General features: G+C 36.2%; 2 protein-coding genes across 9 annotated transcripts in view; one reads left to right on the forward strand and one right to left on the reverse strand.

Moving 5' to 3' along the window:
- RBM12B (RNA binding motif protein 12B) overlaps positions 1 to 13,666 on the forward strand; it is a 1,112,412-nt gene that overhangs the window by 1,003,597 nt on the left and 95,149 nt on the right. The gene's annotated exons all lie outside the window — the stretch shown is intronic.
- Positions 1 to 13,666, reverse strand: part of SLC26A7 (solute carrier family 26 member 7) — a 79,153-nt gene that overhangs the window by 34,285 nt on the left and 31,202 nt on the right. For all 8 annotated transcript variants that reach the window (XM_048939616.1, XM_048939614.1, XM_048939615.1 and 5 more), the window contains 3 exons: positions 12,747 to 12,857; positions 9,974 to 10,150; positions 6,069 to 6,229 (listed from right to left, as the gene is read on the reverse strand). In XM_048939616.1, coding sequence (XP_048795573.1) covers positions 6,069 to 6,229; positions 9,974 to 10,150; positions 12,747 to 12,857 — 449 coding nt within the window. The remainder of the gene's footprint in view (positions 1 to 6,068; positions 6,230 to 9,973; positions 10,151 to 12,746; positions 12,858 to 13,666) is intronic.

The raw sequence follows: 13,666 nt of genomic DNA on the forward strand, positions 1-13,666 counted from the left end.
TTGTGCCGACAGCACATGACATCCACCAACACTGATAGCAAATGTGAGGTCTGAGGAAAGAATTGAAGAGACAGAAAGAAGGGAAAGAGAAGGAGAGAGTGGAAGAAAAAATAAAAGGAAAGAAAGATGCAGTAGTGGCTGGGACGGGAAGCAAGAGGAATCTTCCCAGATGATTGCTCTTTTCAGGGCCACCTCTCCAGCACTCTGGGGAGTCCATCCAAATATTTTCTACAGAGCAGGATACATTCAGTGTCCCTGTTGATTGCTCATGGCCATTTCACTAACAGTGCTCCATGACGCATGTTTTGATCAGGTCCAGATGCTGCACACACTAATTGCCTGTCATGCTTTGTGCGTAGGCACTGTTGACTATTTAAATGACTAATGCTATCTACTCTGCTCTGTTTCTGTCTCTAGTTTTAAGTTGAAAGCTGCAAAATAAGTCCACTGCTTAGAGGAACAAAGAAGCATGAAAATGAAAGCAATGCACATGCTTTATAAAGATGCAAGGTGGAGAAAAAGCAAGGTAGGCTTAAACATTTAAATTCTGCATTAAGATTTTAGGAACTGTTGCATAGCCCAAAATATAAACTGTATAGAAAAAAGAAGTTAAAATCTAGGCTGTAGTTTCAGGCTGCTTCACAAGTAACTTCCCTTAAAACCACAGCATGAAGGATAATAAAATCAGGGAACTTACGCTTGAAAGAAAATATCAGTAAATGTTGTTTTTTCCTAGCAACAACTAAGATCCCAGGTACCAGGGTGGACCAGGCTCTGAGCAACCTGATCTAGCTGTGGATGTCTCTCCATTTATTGCAGAGGAGCTGGACTAGATGGTTTTTAAAGGTCCCCTCCGACTTCAAGGATTCCATGATTCTATGGATTCTAAGGTCAATACAATAAATGAAAAGTCATACTTGTAATTTTATCAAAGTAGATATTAATAATCCTCTGCCTCACAGAGCCTATTTCCAAATAAATGCATAATGCTAATAAAGTTTGACAGTTTGGAGCTTAAATACATACATTTATATTAGGAAGGGAAAAAGAATAGATAAATTATCTTGGGAAAGAGCACTGTTCTAGCAGAAAGACAGTCAATGTGATGATAATTTTTTCCCCTGTTCTGATTCTGTCACTCACTGAAGAGATTATGCTTTTTTTGCATGAGTATATTATTAATGGCTTCCTGATTTTTCCTCTCTTACTACTTCTAAGATGATCTTTATAATCTATAAGGGGTGAAAAACTGAAAATATAAAAAAAAAACTCTAAAAATGGTGATAGAAAAACAGAAGAAATGTAGTTTTTCTCATAAAGGGAAGTCCTCTCCATTGAAATATAGGCCGTGGGTTTTTGATTAAGGATGAATGGCATAACCCAGCACAAACATTTATCAGAACCCCTGAAAAACATTTTAAAAACAACTTATTAAATAACGTGATATACCTATGTAATGAATATGGTAATCAACCCAATTTTTAATCACGTATTTCCCCACTGTTATCAGACAATGTGAACTATGTCTTAATGTGGCTTGCAAATAATCCGCATACACATGGTCTTCCAAGCATGCATTGTCAAGAGAGCACAGGCCTTGGCTTGGCACCCAGCAGAAGCTGTGATTAATTAGGACAAAGGAAGGCAATCTAGAAAAACTACATTGCAAACTGCACCCACAATCATAGGGAAGGTTGAGCTATATCAAAGACAAAGTGGTAAGAAAATAGAATGATTCTTAATTGTCAAAGTGACGTTGGGTTTTTTTTTTGTTCGTTTGCTTTGTTTTTATTTTTTATTTTCCTAATGAGCCTTGTCAGCTTTAGCTATCTATGTATTTTTTGTTTAATTTAATTTTTTTTGCTTAGAAAAACTGAGATCTAATGCAGGGTGAATAAATATAATTTTAATGAAAGATTACTAAGAAATGTGCACAAGCTTTTAGAACATCTCTCTTTACAAATTAAATAAAAGGAAGATTCCTTTTATTTTTATTAATATCTAGCCCAAGCTTCTAGAGCTTTCATAACATCTCAGAATGCCAGGACAGCTGCAATTGACATGGGCCTCAGTCCATTTGCTTTCCTCCAGCCTTCAGGCACTTCTCCCCTTTGCATTCATCAAGATTATATACAGTGGACTCACAGTCTCATTTGCCAGATCCCTCAGCACTCCCAACAGGGCGAATGGACTTACAAATGCCCAATTTTCTTAAATAATCTCTGACCTGATTCTATTCCACCAAGATTACATATTCGATGCACCAGTCTTTCAGGCTGGCCTCGGGGACATGGGATTTCTAAAGGCCTGAATTACTGGTAAAGACTGAGGCAAAGAATGCATTCAGTAGCTTGGCCTTTTCACTGCCCACAGTAACAAGGTCTCCCTTTTCATTCAACATAGGGACCACATTTCCCTTAGTCTTCTTTTTGTCACTAATATACTCGTGTGTCAGCCATTCTTGGTGCCTCTGACTTCCCTATCCAGATTCAATTGCATCTGGGCTTTAACCTTCCCTACTCGATCACTGACTGCTCAGGCAATGTCTCCGTATTCCACCAAGGTTAACTGTCCTTGCTTATATCCTCTGTAGGTTTCTTTTTTGTGTTAAGTGTGGCCAGGATCTTCTTGTACATCCATTCAAGCATTCTGGCATTTTTGCCTGACTTCCTCTTCGTTGGGATGCATCACTCTTGAGTTAATGTAAAGTTTTTTCATACCTTTATCAGACTTCCACAAACATTTTACTTGAACAGCTTGCAGTATTATTTGATGTTGCTCTCTAAGCCCTACCCTTCAATATGTACTCTACATCAGCGAATAAAAAAAATCAATACTTCAGAGCTAACAACAAACAGCCATATCCCCAAAATGTGGCATTTCTAAAAAAGATATCAGAAATATCAGTGTCTGTAATAAACTGAAACAAATCTGGCAGTAATATGTATAAATATTACATCAATTACCACATCAGACTCCAGAGCTACCACTGACTATTCCCTGGTAATTGTTCCCTGAAGCCCTAAAAACACACTTCACGATGATATCAGTGAAGCAAGCAGAACATTTCACAGACCACTCACTATTTCTTCAGAGGAAAAACCTGCATGTGGTTAATGTGTACTAAAGCCATCAATCTGCACTCTTCAGTTCAGATTTCATACTGTCCGTTAGATTCCTGTGCTCATCCAACATAAAAGTGTGAGCGCTAAATATAAGCACCTAAAACTCGAGTTACAATTGTAATCTGATTCAGAAGAAATACTTGCAGATGTTTTCATCACAAAAATCACTAGGAATTCAGTATTTTATACATCTTAATGACACAAACATTGAAGTAATTTAGAATCTGTAGTAGAATTTAGTGTGATATTGCAATGTAGAGAATATTTTGTGTCATTATATAGCTAACAAAATTTTTACAATACAGTAATATATTTAGTTGATTGTCTCTTTATTTTTATTTTTATTTTTATTTTTATTTTTATTTTTATTTTTATTTTTATTTTTATTTTTATTTTTATTTTTATTTTTATTTTTATTTTTATTTTTATTTTCATGCAAAGAATTTTAATTGAAGCGATGCAGTTAGATGAGTGACTTGATGTAAATTTGAAAATAAGTAAAAAAAAGCAACTTTATAACTTTGTTCACATATATACACATATAATGTCTCTGTTCTCGTGGGAAATTAACTGCTTTGAATTTCACCCAATTTTCACATAATATTAAATGGTAATAGTGCACACTGTCATGGTTTATACTCAAGAAGGAATGTGCATTCTGGTAGATTAATGAAATCCTGACTTTTTTTTTTTTTAAACTGCATATGTGAAAATCCAAAGGATTAGCTTTAAAAATGAGTATGGAAACTGAAGCAAATAAAATAAGAAAAAGAAAAGCAACACTTGTGTTAAAATGCCTGGTTCTGTCTGAGAGTAGGTGACCTTGTTACATTTTAAAAAATGCCTCTTTTGTATTATTATTATTATTTTTAAGAAATACAACACATTGTATGGGAAAATCATGCAGGCAACTACTGTGAGCTGGACAGGGAAAGAATAGAAAAAGAATAAGAGAAGAAAGGCAAAAGACTGGTAGTGGAATAGTGTGAACATGAAGACTTTCTCGGCCAACTTGCAGCACAACCACAAGGATTTTGCAACCAACTTGCAACGTAACCACAAAAGATCCAATTTTGCAAAGTAGGCTTCTTACATTGCAGGAGTTCACTTTTTAGTGCTGCATTCCACAGAAACTTGTGGAAGGATAAAGGGTAAATGCAGATATGGCTTTCTGTTTTCAGTAAAACTTAATGATAGTTTTCTCATTGCCCCTTGTGAACATCAGATTTCACATGCAGCCCTCCCTCATCATTTTCCTTCTCACCTTCATCCAGCCATTGCCATTTGTAAAATCTCCACTGATTCTGCAACGTGCAGCATAGTTGCAGTGTTACAAACCATACACAGGGAAAATGAAATGTAATACATTCACAAGCTATGTGTAAACACAAAAATCCCACATGCTTGATGCAGATGTAATATATTCATTCTCCATACACAAAGCTCATTTTTACATATTTAATTGTGATCTCACTTGCTGTAAAAGAACACATTTCAATGGCTTGCTCTACTTTCAACCCTCCTGTTACACTTTATTAAACATCCTTATTCTTGCTTTCTCAACCCAAAGGCTGTCTAAAACATAACAATGGGATTTGTGGGTGGGAGGTGGTTTGAAGAAAGAAAACAAAAAGTAAGCAAAAACCTACTCCCTTGTTTCATGAATTTGGAGCAAAAAACATATCAAGAGACACAGTGTCAAATTCACCGCTGGGGACTGAAATATTGGAGTATCTTGAAGCAATCCACAAGTCTAAACAGACACCAGCAACATTCTGAAGTATATGTATGGTAAAATTGTTCTTTCTAAATGTAGAGGCTTCCTTGTTTGTTATTATTTTAAATTGTACAGAGGGTTTTTTGTTTATTTATTTGTTTTTATGCAATTCTACAGAGCAATTGAAAACCTTAAAAAAAAACCTATCAAGATTTTTTATTCTGGAAAATGCTCAAAGAGGGTTGATTTCAAAACTGAAGTGAAAGGCAAAGAACTTTTTCATATGCATTAAAATATACAAGGGATAAGGGAACAGATTTCTTTCAAAGCATTTGTATTACATCATTTATGATATCATCAACACACCAACATGGAAACATTTCCTTCTATCACTGCTGTTCTTTATTATTGCTCATAATGTGTGTTTTGATTATTTCCTGGCTGTTGTACTTAACACTGTCAATTCTACAAGATACTAATATGCCCATATGTAAGTACAGCCTCCTTGGAAAACCTACTTAAAAAAAGAAAGAAAGAAAGAAAGAAAGAAAGAAAGAAAGAAAGAAAGAAAGAAAGAAAGAAAGAAAGAAAGAAAGAAAGAAAGAAAGAAAGAAAGAAAGAAAGAAAGAAAGAAAGAAAGAAAGAAAGAAAGAAAGAAAGAAAGAAAGAAAGAAAGAAAGAAAGAAAGAAAGAAAGAAAGAAAGAAAGAAAGAAAGAAAGAAAGAAAGAAAGAAAGAAAGAAAGAAAGAAAGAAAGAAAGAAAGAAAGAAAGAAAGAAAGAAAGAAAGAAAGAAAGAAAGAAAGAAAGAAAGAAAGAAAGAAAGAAAGAAAGAAAGAAAGAAAGAAAGAAAGAAAAAACAGATGGCTGCTTACATTAAGAAGTATTTATGAAAAAGCTTTTGAAGAATTAACAAATATTTTAGTAGATGATGAATGTCTCATTGCTAAAGATAATGAAGAGAATTACTGATGCTGTAATACACACATACTGAAAATGTAGTTTCCTTATCTTTTCAAAATAAGACCCAGTCTTGCTAATTCTTCATCAAGTTTTCCTAATCTGTTTCTACAAAAAGAAATAGTAAAATGAAGATTTTGGTATTACATCAGTTCTTTCTCACACATACATCACAAATTCTTCACACATATATAATTTTTTTTAAATGTATCATGATTTAAGAAAATGTCAAGCTAATGAAATAACCCATCTCTTTTACTGGACTCACATGAAAAAATCCTAGCGGTCCTGATATGTACGGCATTTTCATTCCCAGCAAGTACTTGACTTGTGAAGTCACAACGTGCGTCGCAGCTCCTGTGGTCATTGCACTGATCACTGGTTCTGTTAACAAGAAGGTGGCATGGCCCAGCTGCAGCATGAACATTGCTACCTGGAGAGCAAGGGTATGTGCATTAGCAAGGGTGAAAATGTGCAGCTTGCAGGTGACAGAGCAGTGAGATGGGCTCCTTTTAATAAACTGTAAGGTAAATGAGGATTGAAAGCAAAAGTCCTTTGAAGGATGAATGCAGCTTACAATGGGACCACTGAACCACCTGCACCATCTCATTCACATCACTGGTTTACCAGACTCTAACATTAAACTTAGTAAAGAAAGCAGACTTGAAGAAACTGTTTTCATACACTGCTTACTACCCTGGTCAAATACATGAGAAAAGCAAACAGTGTTAAAAATCATTCCAGTAAGGCTGATGCTAAGACTCCTGTTCCTCTGATATTTGACGGACCACCTAGTCAATACTAGCTTGTCCATAATATGATTCCCAAAGTCAGTAATGTCAATAGCTGCCAAATGTATTAGGTGCTGAAACTACAGAGATATAAGCCTTATGCTGAACACTGCATAATTCTCTGGAGATCTACTCTGTCCCAAGCCACTGTAACATTGGTGTCTTCATCCGACAGCTTTTCCACTCCTCTGGGAGATCCTAAGCTTCCTGATATCACACTGGCCCCACACATACACAGATTTCAAATACATGTATGGTCAGTCCAGTATTTTGAGTTGCATCAGCTTTATACATTGTTTCTAGTTTTGCAGGTATTCAGAAAAGGAGCTACAGATTTTTCTTCAGAAGATGGGCCAACATTCTTGTTTACAGAAGATCAGAGATGTTTGAACAGTTATGCATCTTGTTTCAACAAACTTTATAAAATTATAGTACAAGTAAACAACAGAAGTGGTGGAAGACAGGATTACTAAACAAACAAACAAACAAACAACAATAAAAGAAAAATTCTAGAAAAGTATTAAAACTGAATGTGGGACTGGGAGAATGATCAGGAAAAAGGAACTTTTTCTTGTAGCTATCTTTACTGTTTCATAATTTGAACCTGATAACTACAAGAAGAGGATAGAGAGTTAGCCAGAGAGAAATGAGTAATTGCAAAAAACCAAACCCCTCTATGTTCATTAATTCAAGTCCTTTTAGTTCATGTCCGCTTTCAATACTTACTTTCCATGACAACGAACTCAGTTTATTATAGTTGGAATTCCACTTTCACTGTGTAGTCAATTTAACTTTATGGACAGTAAAAACTTTTTATCACGTAACAGGCTCTTTGGAAATGACTAATTTCAAACTTTCTGTCCAAAGTAATTGAGTCTGATAATGGTTACCTGTTGCATGAACTCACTTTTGGAGAACAAACCTTAAAACCCTCAAACTCCATGGTCTGGAAGGTGCTGGGTTTTTGCTCGTTTTTGTTTTGTTTTGTTTTGTTTTGTTTTGAGCTCTACTCAGAGTAAGACGTGGTGGTTCTCCTTCAGATCATTTGGTTCCTAGGCTAAGAAAATGAAGTCAGCCACAGGGAATGTGCTTAAAGTGCTTAGCCAGGCTACTGGAAAAACAGTATCAAACTCCTTTTCTAGCCAAATCGATTCAGGTCTCTGCCTGTTCTTTCTCAGAGGGAATCAGCTGTTTAGGAGAGAGACACTTCATCCCTTTTTTTTTTTTTTTTTTGTGTGTGTGTGTGATTTTGTGATTAGAACACTGTGTTTTGGTATAAAGAAACATGTTTATGGGCAGACACCAAAACTAAGGTCTACTCCTTTCCCAGAGAAGTATCATCCCAAATGCCCTGACAATTCGATGAATTTTTGTAATTCAGGACGCCTTTAATGGAAATCTGTTTCCCCAAAATACATCATATTTTTATCTCAGAATGCCATATCTTATTCCAAGCTATCCATTAACTTCTAATTTAGTCTGATGAAAAGAAACAGATCACTGTCACAGCTCTCAATTACAACAAGATTTTCCCTGTCTCTTTATCCAGTAATTGCAGCAACTGCTAGCCAGAAGACTGGAATCGAGGTGAAAAAAACTGACCTAAGATGATGGCAAAATTTATTCACAATCTTGATCTGGACTTCCACCCAAATTTCACTGATGAGTATCCTCTGGGATATGGAAAATAAGCATTGTAATCTTTTCTCTGTGTCCCAGGCAGATGCTCTGATCATTTTGCTTGCGTGAAGCATTAGTGGCAGCACAAGCACCAACTTTATTAGCAGGATTGTAATAAATGTAGCCTTACTGACCTCGGAGAGAAGCCCATGTACTTGGCTCAGCTCCCTGCCAGACACATTCTGAAGACCCATACAGAGGATTTTCTAGTTCTCGTTGCAGTCCAGCTTGAACAGGGCAGAGGCTGAGATAAGTCACCTGGGACAGTTTAAGGCATATGCAAAGGCGGTACTTTTCAGAATGAAAGAGAAAATGGAAGTGGATTTACACACCTAATGGGATTTTGCTAAGAACAATTTTCTGCACTGGATTTTGAACTTAGATCAAATGCAGTCACCAGCATCCTGCTGTAGGCATTTTGGCCTCTAACACACAAGAAGGGATGATGTAAGAGATTGTCAGGCTCTGAGCATTGCACTCCCAAGTGTGTATGCTCAAAGGACCTTTTTCTGTTACAAGTGTTCTGCACAAAATGCAGTGGTGTGATACACTCACTGGCACAAGCAGACACATACAGAAGCCAAGCACAAAAACACCAGAACATCAGGATGGCTGAGACTGGAAGGGCTCTCTTGGCCATCTGGCCCACCCCAGCTCCAGCAGGGAAATGCAGAGCAGGAGGCCCAAGCCAGGTGGCTTCTGAAGGTCTCCAAGGAGGAGACCCCACATCTGCTTGGCAACCTGTGTGATGTGATCAGAACTAGGTCTACTCTGTTATGCTGCCTCTGGGTTTTCCCTTATATTGCATATTTAAGTAAGCAGTAAAAGAATCGAAACAGCAACAGCACAGCAGAAGTGAACACACTTCTTGATACCTCCTACTAAGTAGCATAAGTACATGCCCCAGTTCCTGCCAAGTGCCAAGACACTGGACATGCCATTTCTGGGCATTTTGGCTCGTCCTTTACATGGTGGATGGACCCAAAGCACCAAGCACAGGGATCCATGTTTCTTTCAGAGGATGGGTACCAGGAAGTGTTGCAATGTCAAGGGCTGAAACATTTCTTCCATTTAAATACTAACAAGGAAAAGTAGAAGCCCTCTTCGAAGACCTGAGCAATTGGCAATGGATAAAGAAATTCAGTGTTTGTGGTCAGAATAGGAAAAGAGAAAAAAATTAAAAAGATCATTGAGATCATTTGTATAAGCTTTGGAGAATTATTTGAAGACATCTGTTTTACTAATTTATTATGCTTAAACAGTGGGTGTGCGAACTCTAAAGAGAATGTAAAGATGCTTTCCTTAATGCTTTTAATTATTGAATACTGTATAGTATTTCTCTTCAAGACAAGAGCAACAGAAAAACTCAGGAACATGTCAACTTACCAGAGAGCTGATTCATGTTTTGTTTCTGAAGGTAAAGGAAAGGGAGCACCAACAGTGACTGAACATTATATTAGAACTGACTGAATGTGGTTTTACTTCATATTGCAACATTTCATGAGCGTGCACACAGACTATTACGACATCTCAACCAAGGAGCAACAGATTCTTACACCAGATTCTTACACGTTTCATCATTCATGAATATCAGACCAGACCCAGGGTCAGTTTTTCCAAGAGAAGTGAAAAAAAATATTACAAATGCCATAGCTGTCACAAATGCTGAGCAGCAGCAACACAGAGTGTATGTGTTCACTACCTACCTGAATGATTCCTCCAAGAAATGAAACTGCTGTTGCAACTCCAATTCTCTGCATTTCAAACTCTGACAGGCCCAAGATTCCTGAATTATTATTTGCAGTGAAATTACTGCCAATGGAAGGAACAAGACGTTCAACTGCATTGGCAGATATTAAGGAAGTTAAGGCAAAAGTTCCTATAAAAAAAAAAGCCACAGATTAGCTACCAATGATTCTATACCCATACAAATCACTAATGGCCTCTTTTTAAAAACTTGACCATTTTGAGTGGAAGTATCCTTTTGGACACTCTTAAGAATTTCTGAAGTAGTTTTAATGGCAATTTTTTCATGTAAGATACCATTTATACATTCAAATTGAATGCATTTGTGTCTATATTAATGCACAGTCATGTAGACACATTAACAAAAGAGTTTGCAACATGACAATTCACAGTGATTTGAAGTTAACATAAATGTTTTTGGGTATATGTGTGATGAAATGTTCTTTTCCCAATAGTCACAAATGTTCACCATTCAAATTTCTAGGATAATTAAATCATGCTATATACATAGGACCTAGTCCAATATAGTTTGCTGATTCAAGAACTCAACAAATAATCTGCACTCCAATAAATGGAGACAGGCAAGGAAATAAAAAATTGCTCAGAAGGGCAAAGCAAGGTTAATGAAACATTTCATTAAAGATAAAGAAAGATCATAATTCAATATTTAAAAGGACAAATAAATCATGAAAGCTCTAAGAGTCTAACAAATGCCCTACTATGTCAGACCAACGATCCAGTTAGCTCGACATTCTGCCTCCAGCTGTGACAGTCAGAGGCATTACTTAGGCAACGCACACAAGCCTGGACACTTTCTGCAGACCATTCCCTACATAATCCTCAGCATCCTGTAGCTGTTGCACCAGGGATGTTAGCAAGTATTTTAGATATTTTTTTATGGACTAGCATTCACAAATGTGTTGAATCTCTGTTTGAACTTGATAGTACTTTCTGCCTCTGCAATGTCCTCTGGGAGCAGGTTCCAGAAGTTTAGCATCTGCTGTGGTATATCTTTTAATCTATACTTTCTTCTAAAGTGATCCCTTATGAGTTTCATTGAGCTATCCATACTTCTACTATAGCAAGATGTGATAAGTACAGTTCTACCCTCATCTTGGGTATACCCCTATTTATCAAACTTCCCAGCACAATTCTTTGGGCACCCACAAGGGACTCCACCATCCTGAAAAATCACCACTGAGTCCTGTTTTATGCTTCTTATCCTACAACTAGCTAATCATTAATAAAAGAACTTTCTTCTATCACAAGGGCAACTTCACTTTTTTAAATAACCTTTGCTGTGCAACCTTATCAGTAACTGTTTGACCATTTTGATATCTTATATTGAAAGTACTTCCTTTTGCCATTTGCTTACTGGCACTTCTATAGAATTCAATGACTTTAGTGAGATGGGATTTTCCTGTACAGAAGTCACACTAACACCTTTCATACAGACATTGATTACACGTAACTTTCAGTGATCTTATAGTTTTACCCTAGTCTGTAAAAATCAGGGTGAAGGTCAGGTTTGCAGGTACCAGGATTCACTACAGAGCCTTTTTGGTAAATGAAATCGGAGTGGTAACTCAAAAATCTTGTGGCCTTGTCACAGAATGCACTGGCTTCACTTTCCTCAGAAAGCCGTTCCCACCAGTTTCCTTCGTAGCCTACCGATTTTGATGCACTTAGGGAATTTTCAGGCATCCACTTGATCTTCCTCTCCATGGCATACTTCAAATTTCTCTTTTTGGCTTTCCAATCTTCCTACATATGTTTCACCTACCACTTTTCATGGCTTTCCTGCTTACTTTATTTAGTCAATTTTTCCATTTTTTAAGTACTAAATTCTTTCCTATGACAGAAATGTTAATTTTCCTGTCATGTTGAGGCATGAAGGAACTTTTGGAGGATAACTTTTTTTTTTTTTTTTATGACATGACATATATTACCTGGGTTTATAACATTTTAATATTAATTTTTTTAATATTTAATATTTAATTTTTTTATCTAATAAGACTGAACTTGAGGACAGTTTATGTAGGACTCTACATTTGATATTATATCACAGCAGAAACTGCCTTCAGACAATCATCAATTATATCAAGAGTAATCAAGAAAAAGATGATTTCTGGCCCAAGAAAAAGGGATTTGTTATTCAAGTGACTGATCTTGACACTGACATAACAGACTCCACTAACAAACATCATTCTTGTTGTCTGTATATGTACACAGAACACCATTAATCTTACAGAAATTGCTGGTAGAAAAAGAATTTCAATGATGGATATGGAGAATTATATAGCAGTTGTGAACAGAGCCTTTTTAGCTGCTGTTTGCATATATCTTCTTTGCTGAACTTTTTGTTAAAATCTTATCTTGAAGCAGATTCTAATTGATTAAGATTTTAAAATCTTAAAAATTACAGAATAATAATAAAATCTTAAAAATTGGGGGAAAAAAAAGAGTTTAGGGATTCAAATCCAAAATCCCTTAGTAAATGACATTTACAAAAGAAGTGTAAGCGTAATATAAAGTTACAGTGACAGAATTACCTCGAGTGTATCCTTAATGGGCTTTTTAAAGTACTTAAACTGGGGGAAGAAATTTGTAAAAGGAAGCACAAAAACATTTAATTTCTGTTTAGTTTTTAGAGAATATTCCCTCCATTGATAACACTTTTTTTTCCAGTTTCATACTTCTGAAAATGTTTAGAGCAGAAAGACACTCACCTGTTGCAACATGACGTCCCATTCCAAATATGGCATATATAATGGCAGGGAAGAATGAACCATATAAACCAAAAACTGGATGGACTGAAGAGAGAGCAGCAAAGGCCAATCCTATGGAAAATTAAATAGCGTTACCTCCATGAATTAAGATAAAATAAAATTATTCTGCTTTCAAGTTTTTGAATGTCTATGTTTTAATAAAGGCGGGGGAAAAAGCACTTTCAGTTACAAAAATCTAGACTATAAGCCAACTAATTTACAGTGAGGATCAGAAAGAATCAGGAAGGGTTGTCCATCTACAGTCTTGGTCACCAGTGAAAACTAATAGGTCATGTATATGATCTGCGGCATCAGCTGTTGTGTTTCCAGATTGTCTCCATCAACCATCTCAAACTTCTTTAATAGACAGTTCTCACAGGAGGAGGCAGTGCCATTCAGTGCCATTCCCCAACAAACAAGGTTTTGAGTCTGCCAGAGCTCCAGGCACTCAAATGGTTATTTCTTGCACACAGTTCAAAACCTATAATTTTGGTTTGGACAGAGACACTTCAGTTTGCTTTCTTTCAATTTCTTTAAAAAAAAAAAAAAAAAATTAAAAAAAAATATTGTGAATTCATTCTCTTTAGGTGACTGGGTTTTTTCACTCCTTCAGTTGATGACAGTTTTTTTCTGTACATTAAGCTGTGAGTCCAGAAGTGTAGAAAGTATTTTAATAGTATTTTAAAACAGATTTTAATAATATGAAGGCATCAAAGAGCATCTTTGCTTAAAGGCTTTCAGTGGCAATGTAGAACACTTTAATTCAAGAGCTCCCTTCTTGAATTTGAATCTGTGACAAAGAACAGTGATGAGGGGAGCAACAAAATGCTGAAAGCCCAGACACGTCCAGCTATCTGTAAAGCAGGCCCAGCAGTTCATCA

This window comes from Lagopus muta, chromosome 3, assembly GCF_023343835.1.
Source record: "Lagopus muta isolate bLagMut1 chromosome 3, bLagMut1 primary, whole genome shotgun sequence".
NCBI classification, from domain to species: Eukaryota; Metazoa; Chordata; class Aves; order Galliformes; family Phasianidae; genus Lagopus; species Lagopus muta.